Source organism: Oncorhynchus mykiss, chromosome 23 (genome assembly GCF_013265735.2).
Source record: "Oncorhynchus mykiss isolate Arlee chromosome 23, USDA_OmykA_1.1, whole genome shotgun sequence".
NCBI classification, from domain to species: Eukaryota; Metazoa; Chordata; class Actinopteri; order Salmoniformes; family Salmonidae; genus Oncorhynchus; species Oncorhynchus mykiss.
The window spans coordinates 59,868,373-59,884,852 of NC_048587.1; the positions used below are offsets into that span (position 1 = coordinate 59,868,373).

The following is a 16,480-nucleotide window of genomic DNA, read 5'->3' on the forward strand; positions in this document are numbered from 1 at the left end:
TTTTCAAAGTAGAAAAAAGTGTTTGACCTTGACGAAGGGGTGGTCTAGAAGGGTACTGGCAGTCCAGCGTCGTTTGGGCTCGCTCTCTAGACAGTGACCCAGGAAATCCTTCCCCTCAGTGGACAGCTTCTCTGGGATGGGGGGCTTGTGGCCCATACCCACCTTGTACATGATCTGGAAGTTGTGCTCATACTCGTGCCATGGCCTCTGCGTGGTGGGAGAGGGTGGGAGAGGGGAGAAGGACAAGACCTTTCTAAACACTAACTTCAGACGTGAACAGGGTTTAGATTACATTTGATTACAACACTTCCTCAATCAGCCTACAAACAAAACAGATATTGAGGATTGTCGAGGGAGTAGACTCAAATCAGGCTAAAATTTTAAATAACCTTGAATACATAGTACAAACTAATTCTACTACTCTGAAGCATCCACAGTAGTGAATAGTAGTAATAGCTAGTGTTAGGTGGTATATGTGAATAATAATAATAATAAATAATACTAGTAGTCGTAGGTGGTGATAAGTGAAGAGGTTGACCGATTAGGTTGTTAGGAGGAGGTGGTGGTAGCAGCAGCAGTAGAAATGCTAGAAACAGATGAATTGTTTGAGGACCATTTTGGTTAAATGTCTGCTCAATCCTCCCCTTGAGCGAATTCTTACCTTCCCAGTCACCATCTCGATGAGGACACATCCCAAACTCCAGATGTCAGCTGCTCGCCCGTGACCTTCGCCCTTTGCCCTCGTAATGACCTCAGGTGCCATATATGCTGACGAATAGAGTAGGGAAAGAACAGGTTAACAACTGAACAAGCAATAATCTGAAACATGAAATATCTATATTCTTAGATCTTGATAAGTGTATGACTTGTGATAGCAGGGAGATTAGATTTGTTTTATTCATTCGGGTCGACAGCTAGTCTTACTGGGGTCCGACACAACCAAAAATACATTTAATGTAAACCGATACAACAATGCCAATGCAAGTTTCACTATGATAATTAATTACCCAGGCTTTTGTAAACTCACATATCGCCTCCTGAGTCCTTTTACCAGAAGAGAATGGGGTGACGACATTAATAACTAAAGTCCTATTAGATTAGAATACAATTTCCCTCCTAGGAGGAAATAATTTTTTGGGAATTGTTCAAAAATAAACCTACGTAGTTGTACACAGCAGACATACAGGTTCTATACTAGGCCTTCAAAGTATTCACACCCCTTGACTTTGTCCACATTTTGTTGTTACAACCATTATTTAAAACTGATTTTGTGTCACTGGCCTACACACAATACCCGATAATGCTGAAATGTCTTGAGTCAAGCCTAAATAAGTTCAGGAGTAAAAAAGTCCCATAATAAAATGCACGGACTCACTGTGAGCAATGGTGTTTAACCTCGAAGCTAGAGGGCACTATTTTTATGTTTGGAAAAATAACGTTCCCAAAGTAAACCACCTATTTCTCAGGACCAGAAACTAGAATATGCATATAATTGACAGATTAGGATAGAAAACACTCAAGTTTCCAAAACTGTCAAAATATTGCAGGTGAAACCCTGAGGAAAATCCAATCCGGAAGTGCCTCTTATTTTGAAACCCTTCTGTGCCTATCCTCCATTTAAAGGGATATCAACCACATTCCTTTATCTCTGGCTTCCCTAAGGTCTCAAGTCTTTAGACAGTTTCAGGCTCTTATTTTGAAACCCTTCTGTTCCTATGCATGCCTATCCTCCATTTAAAGGGATATCAACCAGATTCATTTTTCTCTGGCTTCCCCAAGGTGTCAAGTCTTTAGACATAGTTTCAGGCTTTTATTTTGAAAAATGAGCGTCAAAGATCACAGTGGATAGGTGGGGGCTCTGAGTTTTTGCGCTACAGAGTAAAGCGGCCATTGTTCCTCCCGCTGTTATTGAAAAACCTAAACACTCGGATGATATATTAAACTACCTGAGGAATGATTATAAAAAACATTTGACATGTTTCTGTGGACATTGTGAAGAATATTTGGAATTTCCGTCTGCGTTGTCGTGACCGCTCTTTCCTGTGGATTTCTGAACATAACGCGACAAACACATTTTTGGGTATAAGGAACATTTGTTGTGTAACTGGGAGTCTCGTGAGTGAAAACATCCGAAAATCAAAGGTAAACGGTTCAATTGATTGCTTTTCTGATTTTCGTGACCAAGCTTCCTGATGCTAAGTGTACATAATGCTATGTTAGGCTATCGATAAACTTACACAAACGCTTGGATTGCTTTCGCTGTAAAGCATCATTTCTAAATCTGAGACGACAGGTGGATTAACAAAAGGCTGAGCTGTGTTTTGCAATATTGCACTTGTGATTTCATGAATATATTTTTTAGTAATATTATTTGACTGTTGCGCTATGCTATTCAGCGGTTGCTGACAAATGATCCCGCGATAGGGATGGGTAGCTTCAAGAAGTTGACATGAGTTTTGATTGACTACCTCATCTCTGTACCCCACACATACAATTACAGTGCCTTGCGAAAGTATTCGGCCCCCTTGAACTTTGCGACATTTTGCCACATTTCAGGCTTCAAACAAAGATATAAAACTGTATTTTGTTTTGAAGAATCAACAACAAGTGGGACGACATTTATTGGATATTTCAAACTTTTTTAACAAATCAAAAACTGAAAAATTGGGCGTGCAAAATTATTCAGCCCCCTTAAGTTAATACTTTGTAGCTCCACCTTTTGCTGCGATTACAGATGTCAGTCGCTTGGGGTATGTCTCTATCAGTTTTGCACATCGAGAGACTGACATTTTTTCCCATTCCTCCTTGCAAAACAGCTCGAGCTCAGTGAGGTTGGATGGAGAGCATTTGTGAACAGCAGTTTTCAGTTCTTTCCACAGATTCTCGATTGGATTCAGGTCTGGACTTTGACTTGGCCATTCTAACACCTGGATATGTTTATTTTTGAACCATTCCATTGTAGATGTTGCTTTATGTTTTGGATCATTGTCTTGTTGGAAGACAAATCTCCGTCCCAGTCTCAGGTCTTTTGCAGACTCCATCAGGTTTTCTTCCAGAATGGTCCTGTATTTGGCTCCATCCATCTTCCCATCAATTTTAACCATCTTCCCTGTCCCTGCTGAAGAAAAGCAGGCCCAAACCATGATGCTGCCACCACCATGTTTGACAGTGGGCATGGTGTGTTCAGGGTGATGAGCTGTGTTGCTTTTACGCCAAACATAACGTTGTGCATTGTTGCCAAAAAGTTCAATTTTGGTTTCATCTGACCAGAGCACCTTCTTCCACATGTTTGGTGTGTCTCCCAGGTGGCTTGTGGCAAACTTTAAACAACACTTTTTATGGATATCTTTAAGAAATGGCTTTCTTCTTGCCACTCTTCCATAAAGGCCAGATTTGTGCAATATACGACTGATTGTTGTCCTATGGACAGAGTCTCCCACCTCAGCTGTAGATCTCTGCAGTTCATCCAGAGTGATCATGGGCCTCTTGGCTGCATCTCTGATCAGTCTTCTCCTTGTATGAGCTGAAAGTTTAGAGGGACGGCCAGATCTTGGTAGATTTGCAGTGGTCTGATACTCCTTCAATTTCAATATTATCGCTTGCACAGTGCTCCTTGGGATGTTTAAAGCTTGGGAAATCTTTTTGTATCCAAATCCGGCTTTAAACTTCTTCACAACAGTATCTCGGACCTGCCTGGTGTGTTCCTTGTTCTTCACGATGCTCTCTGCGCTTTTAACGGACCTCTGAGACTATCACAGTGCAGGTGCATTTATACGGAGACTTGATTACACACAGGTGGATTGTATTTATCATCATTAGTCATTTAGGTCAACATTGGATCATTCAGAGATCCTCACTGAACTTCTGGAGAGAGTTTGCTGCACTGAAAGTAAAGGGGCTGAATACTTTTGCACGCCCAATTTTTCAGTTTTTGATTTGTTAAAAAGGTTTTAAATGTCGTTCCACTTCATGGTTGTGTCCCACTTGTTGTTGATTCTTCAAAAAAATACAGTTTTATATCTTTGTTTGAAGCCTGAAATGTGGCAAAAGGTCGCAAAGTTCAAGGGGGCCGAATACTTTCGCAAGGCACTGTATATGTAAGATCCCTCAGTCCAGCAGTGAATTTCAAATACAGATTCAACAAAGACCTGGGAGGTTTTCCAATGCCTTGCAAAGAAGGGCACCTGATGGGTACAAATAAAACAAGAGCAGACATGGAATCCTTTTGATCATGAAGTTATTAATTACACTTTGGATGGTGTATCACCTCAAAGATACAGGTGTCCTTTCTAACTCAGTTTCATCATGATAACTAATTACCCAGCCTTTTGTAAACTTGGTTGAGTCTGCTTTCCACCAGACACCTATTTCACCTTTCAGCAGGACAATAACCTAAAACACAAGGCCAAATCTACACTGGACAGTGAGTGGCTGAGTTAAAGTTTTGACTTAAATTGGCTTGAAAATATATGGCAAGACCTGAAAATGGTTGTCTAGAAATAATCAAACAATGCTTGAAGAATTTGAAAAATAATAATTGGGCAAATGTTGCACTATCCAACTGTGGAAAGCTCTTAGAAACTTACAGCTGTAATCATTGCCAAAGGTGCTTCTATAAAGTATTGACTCAGGGGTGTGAATACTTATGGAAATTAGATATTTATTTAATTATCAATACATTTGCAAAAATGTCTAAACATGCGTTCACATTGTCATTATGGGCTAGTGTGTGTCATTATGGGCTAGTGTGTGTCATTATGGGGTAGTGTGTGTAGATGAGAGAAACATTTAACTTTGTCATTATGGGCTAGTGTGTGTCATTATGGGCTAGTGTGTGTAGATGGGAGAGAAACATTTCACATTGTCATTATGGGCTAGTGTGTGTCATTATGGGCTAGTGTGTGTCATTATGGGGTAGTGTGTGTCATTATGGGCTAGTGTGTGTCATTATGGGCTAGTGTGTGTCATTATGGGGTAGTGTGTGTCATTATGGGGTAGTGTGTGTCATTATGGGGTAGTGTGTGTCATTATGGGGTAGTGTGTGTCATTATGGGCTAGTGTGTGTCATTATGGGCTAGTGTGTGTCATTATGGGCTAGTGTGTGTCATTATGGGCTAGTGTGTGTCATTATGGGCTAGTGTGTGTCATTATGGGCTAGTGTGTGTCATTATGGGCTAGTGTGTGTCATTATGGGGTAGTGTGTGTCATTATGGGCTAGTGTGTGTAGATGAGTGAGAAACATTTCACTTTGTCATTATGGGGTAGTGTGTGTCATTATGGGATAGTGTGTGTCATTATGGGCTTGTGTGTCATTATGGGATAGTGTGTGTCATTATGGGGTAGTGTGTGTCATTATGGGCTAGTGTGTGTCATTATGGGGTAGTGTGTGTCATTATGGGGTAGTGTGTGTCATTATGGGGTAGTGTGTGTCATTATGGGGTAGTGTGTGTCATTATGGGGTAGTGTGTGTCATTATGGGCTAGTGTGTGTCATTATGGGCTAGTGTGTGTCATTATGGGCTAGTGTGTGTCATTATGGGCTAGTGTGTGTCATTATGGGCTAGTGTGTGTCATTATGGGGTAGTGTGTGTCATTATGGGCTAGTGTGTGTAGATGAGTGAGAAACATTTCACTTTGTCATTATGGGGTAGTGTGTGTCATTATGGGATAGTGTGTGTCATTATGGGCTTGTGTGTCATTATGGGATAGTGTGTGTCATTATGGGCTAGTGTGTGTCATTATGGGCTAGTGTGTGTCATTATGGGCTAGTGTGTGTCATTATGGGCTAGTGTGTGTCATTATGGGCTAGTGTGTGTAGATGGGAGAGAAACATTTCACTTTGTCATTATGGGCTAGTGTGTGTCATTATGGGCTAGTGTGTGTCATTATGGGGTAGTGTGTGTCATTATGGGCTAGTGTGTGTAGATGGGTGATGAACATTTCACTTTGTCATTATGGGCTAGTGTGTGTCATTATGGGCTAGTGTGTGTCATTATGGGGTAGTGTGTGTAGATGGGAGAGAAACATTTAACTTTGTCATTATGGGGTAGTGTGTGTCATTATGGGCTAGTGTGTGTCATTATGGGCTAGTGTGTGTAGATGAGTGAGAAACATTTCACTTTGTCATTAAGGGCTAGTGTGTGTAGATGAGTGTGAAACATTTCACTTTGTCATTATGGGCTAGTGTGTGTCATTATGGGCTAGTGTGTGTCATTATGGGGTAGTGTGTGTAGATGGGAGAGAAACATTTAACTTTGTCATTATGGGGTAGTGTGTGTCATTATGGGCTAGTGTGTGTCATTATGGGCTAGTGTGTGTCATTATGGGGTAGTGTGTGTAGATGAGTGAGAAACATTTCACTTTGTCATTATGGGCTAGTGTGTGTCATTATGGGCTAGTGTGTGTCATTATGGGCTAGTGTGTGTCATTATGGGCTAGTGTGTGTCATTATGGGCTAGTGTGTGTCATTATGGGCTAGTGTGTGTAGATGAGTGTGAAACATTTCACTTCGTCATTATGGGCTAGTGTGTGTCATTATGGGGTAGTGTGTGTAGATGGGTGATGAACATTTCACTTCGTCATTATGGGGTAGTGTGTGTCATTATGGGCTAGTGTGTGTCGTCATGGGGTAGTGTGTGTAGATGGGAGAGAAACATTTCACTTTGTCATTATGGGGTAGTGTGTGTCATTATGGGGTAGTGTGTCATTATGGGCTAGTGTGTGTCATTATGGGCTGGTGTGTGTCATTATGGGGTAGTGTGTGTAGATGGGAGAGAAACATTTCACTTTGTCATTATGGGCTAGTGTGTGTCATTATGGGCTAGTGTGTGTAGATGAGTGTGAAACATTTCACTTCGTCATTATGGGCTAGTGTGTGTCATTATGGGCTAGTGTGTGTCATTATGGGGTAGTGTGTGTCGTCATGGGGTAGTGTGTGTAGATGGGAGAGAAACATTTCACTTTGTCATTATGGGGTAGTGTGTGTCATTATGGGGTAGTGTGTCATTATGGGCTAGTGTGTGTCATTATGGGCTAGTGTGTGTCATTATGGGCTAGTGTGTGTAGATGGGTGTGAGACATTTCACATTGTCATTATGGGGTAGTGTGTGTAGATGGGTGAGAAAAACATTTCACATTGTCATTATGGGCTAGTGTGTGTAGATGGGAGAGGGGGAATGAATCCTTTCTGAAGGGAGTGTATAACACAAGGCTTAATGCGTCTCATTCACCTGCCGTTCCCATGGTGCTGTTGACCTCTCCAGGCATGGTCTGGGCATTGTTCAGCTTCACAGAGCAGCCAAAGTCCCCCAGCTTGATCAGGCCTGACGACGTCAGGAAGATGTTGGCTCCTACGGTAAGAGAGAGAGGAGGAACAGTGAGAGGGAGACACTGGGCTCATAGAGACATCCATACAGTAAGAACAACTCCTGCTGTGTCAATGACACTGGAGCCACAGGAAGGGTTGATAACTTTTCTTTATGGCATAAACCCCCAGCCAATGTCACCATAGCTAAAATGCATTAACTGATTCATAACACTGCTACAAGGTGTCTGCATAACCCTGACATTGAATTAAGAGACCAACAGTAGGTCAGAGAGAAAGACATCTCCCCAGTGAGAGGTGTTAACTGACCCTTGATGTCTCGGTGCACGATGCCATGTTCGTGGAGCACGTTGATGGCTGTGGTGGTCTGTTTGCTGTACAGCCTGATGACGTGTTCCTGTAGGCCAAGCCTGGACACCTCCTCCAGGGTCCCCTCATCACAGTACTCCATGAAGATGTACATCTCCTCCTGGTGGGGAGAGGGAGGGACACAGATAGTAAATGCATACATCCAATCTGATGTTATAGCCCGTTCATACAGTGTCATCTCATTCACATACAGACTGAGTTTGACCTGACCTTTCAAACTTTCCCAAAGTTCCCTGGCTTTTCAGAGATTCCAGTTGGAGGATTCCCTCTTGATTAAGGGAACCTCCAACTAGAATATCTGAAAAGCCAGGGAAACTTTCTAGAACTTTGGAACCCATGCTCTTACCCGATGTAGCTCAACACCAAAGTAGCGGACCAGGTTGGGGTGTTTGATGCCCTCAAAGATCTTCAGCTCATCTGCTGTCTCCTTTATCGTCTTATGGTCGTTCGGCTGGAACCGGATCTGATTTGGAAAGTAAACTTTTATTGGACAAGCGCTTTTTAAACGCAAGTACTGTTGATAGGAATGGATGTTAACTGGCAGTGAATTAAAATGATCATAAACATATTTTTCAATTCAGGGCAACATTCTGCTCCCGTGCTACATTGTTGTAGCAACACTTTGGCTACAAAATCCTATCAGGCCATGGCTACCTACCTCCTTCATAGCCATGAGTTCTCCAGTGTCCACGTTGATGCAGGTGTACACCTTGCCATACTGTCCCTCACCTGTAGCGGGAGACGGATGAAACACCATGGGCATGATAAATGAGACAACAATACTAAAGGACAAACTCCAGGGAAAATCTAAAATGGCAACCTATTCCCTTTACTGTGGGCTCTGGAGGAAAGCCCTGTATATAGAGGATAGGGTATCATTTAGGGGGGACACAAGTTCAGTCGAGGCTCTGACCAAAAGTAGTGCACTATAAAGGGAATAGGGTGTACAGTACATACCTATCTTGTTGCCCCTCTGCCACTTGAAGGTGACCTTGCGGAGGCCAACGTTCATGACATTGTCGTAGGATTTGGGGGTGTCGCACACCTGGCCAATGATGTTCCTTTGCTTCATGACTGCGTAGCGTTTGTCCTCGAAGGAGCGTATGGAGCGACGTACAGCTTCCATGGGGCTCTGTCTGGCTGCAGTGTCTGAGGAGAAAGAGGTGTAGAGGACAGACTCTCAGGAATGAAGAGGAATAGGAAACAGACCTGGGTACTTTCTCAGTTGTGTAAAGGTGAGAAATGGAAAGGCAAAGAACAGACGGACTCTACACATTACTCTGGAGCAGTTTAGAGATTAAGTGCCTTGCACAAGGGCACAACAGCCAGAGATGGCACCTAGGACTTGGACATGCAACCCCCCTGTTATTCTCACCTTTTGATTGGCTGATGAAGGTGCGGAGCTCCCAGCTTCTCCTAGCTGTGCTGCTGGGTTCTCCTCCCTTAGGATAGGAGGGTTCTGATGAGAGAGAGAACACAGACAGGCAGTAAGATGGGAGCTATGTTAAGGTAGGAAAACACACAGGTCAAGTGACTACTCCTACTTTGTATTTTATTTCATTCTTGTTCAAAGTCAAAAAGACAATTATGCAGAATGCATAGTTCCATTATGACAATATCGAACATCCCCAACAGGACAATGCAAACAATTAAAAGTGTCTAATACCTTCCCTGTTCTCAGTGGGACTGGAGTGTCGGCTCAGGGACCTGAAATGCATCTCAGCCGCTACAGACCACAGCCTGTCGTTCTCCTGGAGGTTGGTCCCTCTGCACAGGGAGAGGCATGTATCATACAATCAACTACAATCTACCCAAGTAGTCAGCCAGTAGTATACTACAAAGCAGGATCAATGAGTTAGCCAGGCAACTTTGATAAGCAACCAGAAATAACTAGATTTTCTGGTTCACTAAAAAAAAGCTAAACTTAGACAATGCGTTTGTACATTTAAAAAATAATATGAATATTTTGCCAAGTCAGCTGGCCAACTCATTGATCCTGCATTGTACTGTACAGCCCGGGTCCAGATCTGTTGCCAACTCCTATGGATATTGTGATGCCATAACAATGACTGTAGGAGACAGCACAAACATATCTGGGACCTATAGCCTGGGACCTATAGCCTGGGACCTATAGCCTGGGACCTATAGCCTGGGACCTATAGCCTGGGACCTATAGTCAACCAATATCAGTCAAGAGGCTTGAGATTGTCGAGATGGCGGAACATAACTCTCAACCCCACACCCATAGAAATAGAATGATTCTATGCCCATCCCACCAAAGGTCAAACAGACAGCTCAGCACATGTTTTCATTTTAGAAGGACAGAAACCAAACAAGCCAAAGATTAAGAAGAGCTCCCCATCAGATGCTTAGAATAAAAGCAAGGCCACACTAATATGGATTAATAGCAGAGTAACTCTGGAATTGTGTATTCCCGCAGCATGATGAGGTAACATGTTGTGTTTACATTTCACGCCATGCACAACCACGTGTTGGAGAATGTGTGTTGTGGGACATTGGCCAGGTGGACAAAACAAAAGCATGGATTAAAGTCTCTCCATATCCATAGATGGCATTCAGTGTAAGGTAACACATTTGAGTGAACTATTCCTTTAAAAAGACGGTCCTTATAAAACTGTAGTTTTGATAGTGCTATAAAGTGGTATTTTTAAATGCACATTTCTGTTAGCGGCAACACATACAAAACGATTAGAGCTCTGGGCCAGTAACCGAAAGATCGCTGGTTCGAATACCCGAGCTGACAAGCTGAAAAATATGTCTGTGCACTACTGTGTACTACTATGGCTGACCTTGTAAAACACATTTCACTGCACGTGACAATACATATGTATTACATCTGGATAAGCATGCAGAACATGCTTCTCTCTGGGTCCACTCCAAACTGTGATAGTATGGCAGGGTAAACCACCGGGGGCATGTCAACTCACCTGGTCAAATAAGGGGAAATAAATATAGATTTATTCAATTATTAAACCTGAACCACTAGTTGACGAGTTCAGATGGGAGGGGTGGGATATCAGCCTGTGGCTGGGGTGCTCTGGGTTGACAGTACAACCCTGGTAGGTACTGGAACGGGGGGGGGGGGGCTACCTGACGTCATTTGGGGTGGATCCAGGTGCTTTGGGTGGACCGTGTTCCCCGGGGGTGGGGCCCTGGGGGGCAGGGACTGTGCGGGGGCCTGTAGGTAGGCACAGCTGAGTCCGTAGGTCGCAAGGGAGACTCCTAGAGCTGGTGACAAAAACACACTGAGGAACTCTGGAGAGTGCCTTGGAGATACGGTGTGTGTATGTGCCCCAAGCACCCAAACAGTAACATCCTCTCAAAGGTGCCACCAGTTACACATGAGAGCATACACCCACACTCCATGTTAACTCATACAGAGTCACAAAAGCATTAATACAAGTTCAACCACCCAATTTAAAACCCATGAATTACTGCACAAGACCAGAGAACATGAGGAGAACATGCAGGAAAACACGCATGATAAAAACACAGTATTCTAACAGGCCGCAAATGGTTCTTAGTGGCTCATGACTTTTGACCTACCTGAAGCCCTCTGCATTGGGGATGAACAGCTGGGGGTTGGGGGGGTCACTATGGCAACGAGGGACCTTGACCGGTCGAGGACTGTTCCTTGAGGCTGAGTGGAGAAGAGAGGAAGGGCCATCCTCAACAAGACCAAGATATAGGACTCCAGCCCTCCTATTTCTACACACAAGTTTCCTTAGGGCTAACAAGGGGGTTTTATCCAATGAGTGCATACATGTTCATCATGCGCATGTGATCCCTGAGGGACTTGAACCCATGACCTTGGCATTGCTGCTAGTGCCATGGTCTTGCCAACTGAGCCACACAGGCCCACATATTTGTGCAGATGAGGCGGGGTCTTACCTATGTACAGGCCACTGACTGGGCTGTGAGGCTTCCCGATCACATGACCAATGCACTCGTTCATCAGAGCTTGCAAATTCTGCAGAGGGAAGGATTTATATAATCACAATACCATCCTGCAAAATACCCAATCAATTAATCAATAACGTAGTAATTTAATAAATCAGTCAATGAAGTAGTATGTTTTTACTAGGAAGTCGTCCTCTGGTAAAGCAGAGATGAAGGCAGGTTCGATGGCTTGGAGGAAATCAAAGCCTTGAGTGGCCCAGCGGGGTCTGGTACCCCGGCCACTTTCACACTTAGTGAGGACATAGTTCATCCACTTCCTGGCGAAAGAGATGTAGCGCTCCCCGATCCGCTGACGGAACTCCCCCGACATCAGACGCACCACCTCCTTGTGGTACTACGGAGAACAAAAGGTACATTTTGAAGGTGCTCTTCACTGGAACAGTATAACCCCTACATCACAAGCAGAACCACAGCACTCTTCCTTGTGCTGCTACTGTGAGGAACTTAACGCTGCCTCCACACAGGCAGCCTCAGATCAGCTCATGTCTGTGTAAACGCAGCCAATAGGAGGGTCAGGTGTACTCGTGTTTCTGTCTAACCAGTCTGACCCCTAAACCAAAGGAGAACATGGCCAATCTTGCTATTATTGAAATGTCTTTATTTATGTGGCATGTTCAATAGAACCTATTGTTAAAAACAATGCCGTGTTTCCGTGTCAGCCTTCCTCAGAAAGAGAACAATTGTCCAACCAGACCCAAATAGATGTTGACAATTACCTTCCACTAACAGCTCATCACTGTACTAACACAACCCTCCAAGGCAATGAGCAGAATATTTTATGGTCCACACTAGGGGTACTGAGGAAATACTCAGGAAGTTTCTAAAGACCCTGACCTAAAGTAACCCACCCTCATGTTGCCGCTAGCAACCCCTGGCTGCATCATAACTCAAATCGGCAGTTAGCCCACTGCTACCCTCCACCACCCGAAGGCAAAGTTGTATCCCTGTATAATGGCTTCTCTGTAGTACTGAGGCAGTGTTCCAACTATAACACTGATCATTAGCCCTGCCCTGAGTACTGGGGTAGTGTTCCAACTATAACACTGATCATTACCCTTGCCCTGAGTACTGGGGTAGTGTTCCAACTATAACACTGACCATTAGCCCTGCCCTGAGTACTGAGGTAGTGTTCCAACTATAACACTGATCATTACCCTTGCCCTGAGTACTGGGGTAGTGTTCCAACTATAACACTGACCATTAGCCCTGCCCTGAGTACTGGGGTAGTGTTCCAACTATAACACTGACCATTAGCCCTGCCCTGAGTACTGGGGTAGTGTTCCAACTATAACACTGATCATTAGCCCTGCCCTGAGTACTGAGGTAGTGTTCCAACTATAACACTGATCATTAGCCCTGCCCTGAGTACTGGGGTAGTGTTCCAACTATAACACTGACCATTAGCCCTGCCCTGAGTACTGAGGTAGTGTTCCAACTATAACACTGATCATTAGCCCTGCCCTGAGTACTGGGGTAGTGTTCCAACTATAACACTGATCATTAGCCCTGCCCTGAGTACTGGGGTAGTGTTCCAACTATAACACTGATCATTAGCCCTGCCCTGAGTACTGGGGTAGTGTTCCAACTATAACACTGATCATTAGCCCTGCCCTGAGTACTGGGGTAGTGTTCCAACTATAACACTGATCATTAGCCCTGCCCTGAGTACTGGGGTAGTGTTCCAACTATAACACTGATCATTAGCCCTGCCCTGAGTACTGGGGTAGTGTTCCAACTATAACACTGATCATTAGCCCTGCCCTGAGTACTGGGGTAGTGTTCCAACTATAACACTGATCATTAGCCCTGCCCTGAGTACTGGGGTAGTGTTCCAACTATAACACTGATCATTAGCCCTGCCCTGAGTACTGGGGTAGTGTTCCAACTATAACACTGATCATTAGCCCTGCCCTGAGTACTGAGGTAGTGTTCCAACTATAACACTGATCATTAGCCCTGCCCTGAGTACTGGGGTAGTGTTCCAACTATAACACTGACCATTAGCCCTGCCCTGAGTACTGGGGTAGTGTTCCAACTATAACACTGATCATTAGCCCTGCCCTGAGTACTGGGGTAGTGTTCCAACTATAACACTGATCATTAGCCCTGCCCTGAGTACTGGGGTAGTGTTCCAACTATAACACTGACCATTAGCCCTGCACTGAGTACTGGGGTAGTGTTCCAACTATAACACTGATCATTAGCCCTGCCCTGAGTACTGGGGTAGTGTTCCAACTATAACACTGACCATTAGCCCTGCCCTGAGTACTGAGGTAGTGTTCCAACTATAACACTGATCATTAGCCCTGCCCTGAGTACTGGGGTAGTGTTCCAACTATAACACTGATCATTAGCCCTGCCCTGAGTACTGGGGTAGTGTTCCAACTATAACACTGATCATTAGCCCTGCCCTGAGTACTGGGGTAGTGTTCCAACTATAACACTGACCATTAGCCCTGCCCTGAGTACTGGGGTAGTGTTCCAACTATAACACTGATCATTAGCCCTGCCCTGAGTACTGGGGTAGTGTTCCAACTATAACACTGATCATTAGCCCTGCCCTGAGTACTGGGGTAGTGTTCCAACTATAACACTGACCATTAGCCCTGCACTGAGTACTGGGGTAGTGTTCCAACTATAACACTGATCATTAGCCCTGCCCTGAGTACTGGGATAGTGTTCCAACTATAACACTGACCATTAGCCCTGCCCTGAGTACTGGGGTAGTGTTCCAACTATAACACTGATCATTAGCCCTGCCCTGAGTACTGGGGTAGTGTTCCAACTATAACACTGATCATTAGCCCTGCCCTGAGTACTGGGGTAGTGTTCCAACTATAACACTGATCATTAGCCCTGCCCTGAGTACTGGGGTAGTGTTCCAACTATAACACTGACCATTAGCCCTGCCCTGAGTACTGGGGTAGTGTTCCAACTATAACACTGATCATTAGCCCTGCCCTGAGTACTGGGGTAGTGTTCCAACTATAACACTGATCATTAGCCCTGCCCTGAGTACTGGGGTAGTGTTCCAACTATAACACTGACCATTAGCCCTGCCCTGAGTACTGGGGTAGTGTTCCAACTATAACACTGATCATTAGCCCTGCCCTGAGTACTGAGGTAGTGTTCCAACTATAACACTGATCATTAGCCCTGCCCTGAGTACTGGGGTAGTGTTCCAACTATAACACTGATCATTAGCCCTGCCCTGAGTACTGGGATAGTGTTCCAACTATAACACTGATCATTAGCCCTGCCCTGAGTACTGGGGTAGTGTTCCAACTATAACACTGATCATTAGCCCTGCCCTGAGTACTGGGATAGTGTTCCAACTATAACACTGATCATTAGCCCTGCCCTGAGTACTGGGGTAGTGTTCCAACTATAACACTGATCATTAGCCCTGCCCTGAGTACTGGGGTAGTGTTCCAACTATAACACTGATCATTAGCCCTGCCCTGAGTACTGAGGTAGTGTTCCAACTATAACACTGATCATTAGCCCTGCCCTGAGTACTGAGGTAGTGTTCCAACTATAACACTGATCATTAGCCCTGCCCTGAGTACTGGGGTAGTGTTCCAACTATAACACTGATCATTAGCCCTGCCCTGAGTACTGGGGTAGTGTTCCAACTATAACACTGATCATTAGCCCTGCCCTGAGTACTGGGGTAGTGTTCCAACTATAACACTGATCATTAGCCCTGCCCTGAGTACTGGGGTAGTGTTCCAACTATAACACTGACCATTAGCCCTGCCCTGAGTACTGAGGTAGTGTTCCAACTATAACACTGATCATTAGCCCTGCCCTGAGTACTGGGGTAGTGTTCCAACTATAACACTGATCATTAGCCCTGCCCTGAGTACTGGGGTAGTGTTCCAACTATAACACTGATCATTAGCCCTGCCCTGAGTACTGGGGTAGTGTTCCAACTATAACACTGATCATTAGCCCTGCCCTGAGTACTGGGGTAGTGTTCCAACTATAACACTGATCATTAGCCCTGCCCTGAGTACTGGGGTAGTGTTCCAACTATAACACTGATCATTAGCCCTGCCCTGAGTACTGGGGTAGTGTTCCAACTATAACACTGATCATTAGCCCTGCCCTGAGTACTGGGGTAGTGTTCCAACTATAACACTGATCATTAGCCCTGCCCTGAGTACTGGGGTAGTGTTCCAACTATAACACTGATCATTAGCCCTGCCCTGAGTACTGGGGTAGTGTTCCAACTATAACACTGATCATTAGCCCTGCCCTGAGTACTGAGGTAGTGTTCCAACTATAACACTGATCATTAGCCCTGCCCTGAGTACTGGGGTAGTGTTCCAACTATAACACTGACCATTAGCCCTGCCCTGAGTACTGGGGTAGTGTTCCAACTATAACACTGATCATTAGCCCTGCCCTGAGTACTGGGGTAGTGTTCCAACTATAACACTGATCATTAGCCCTGCCCTGAGTACTGGGGTAGTGTTCCAACTATAACACTGACCATTAGCCCTGCACTGAGTACTGGGGTAGTGTTCCAACTATAACACTGATCATTAGCCCTGCCCTGAGTACTGGGGTAGTGTTCCAACTATAACACTGACCATTAGCCCTGCCCTGAGTACTGAGGTAGTGTTCCAACTATAACACTGATCATTAGCCCTGCCCTGAGTACTGGGGTAGTGTTCCAACTATAACACTGATCATTAGCCCTGCCCTGAGTACTGGGGTAGTGTTCCAACTATAACACTGATCATTAGCCCTGCCCTGAGTACTGGGGTAGTGTTCCAACTATAACACTGACCATTAGCCC

General features: G+C 44.6%; 1 protein-coding gene across 7 annotated transcripts in view; it reads right to left on the reverse strand.

Annotated features, from left to right (window-relative positions):
• The window catches only part of LOC110503014 (mitogen-activated protein kinase kinase kinase 4), an 81,212-nt gene that overhangs the window by 1,393 nt on the left and 63,339 nt on the right, over nucleotides 1-16,480 (reverse strand). For 6 of the 7 annotated variants that reach the window (XM_021581379.2, XM_021581378.2, XM_021581382.2 and 3 more), the window contains exons 15-27: nucleotides 11,795-12,007; nucleotides 11,605-11,683; nucleotides 11,260-11,353; nucleotides 10,804-10,941; nucleotides 9,359-9,459; nucleotides 9,068-9,151; nucleotides 8,650-8,841; nucleotides 8,351-8,421; nucleotides 8,039-8,155; nucleotides 7,633-7,792; nucleotides 7,229-7,348; nucleotides 662-768; nucleotides 28-207 (exon numbers count right to left, since the gene is read on the reverse strand). In XM_021581379.2, coding sequence (XP_021437054.2) covers nucleotides 28-207; nucleotides 662-768; nucleotides 7,229-7,348; nucleotides 7,633-7,792; nucleotides 8,039-8,155; nucleotides 8,351-8,421; nucleotides 8,650-8,841; nucleotides 9,068-9,151; nucleotides 9,359-9,459; nucleotides 10,804-10,941; nucleotides 11,260-11,353; nucleotides 11,605-11,683; nucleotides 11,795-12,007 — 1,656 coding nt within the window. The remainder of the gene's footprint in view (nucleotides 1-27; nucleotides 208-661; nucleotides 769-7,228; nucleotides 7,349-7,632; nucleotides 7,793-8,038; nucleotides 8,156-8,350; nucleotides 8,422-8,649; nucleotides 8,842-9,067; nucleotides 9,152-9,358; nucleotides 9,460-10,803; nucleotides 10,942-11,259; nucleotides 11,354-11,604; nucleotides 11,684-11,794; nucleotides 12,008-16,480) is intronic. The other variant, XM_036960906.1, reaches the window with a different exon arrangement.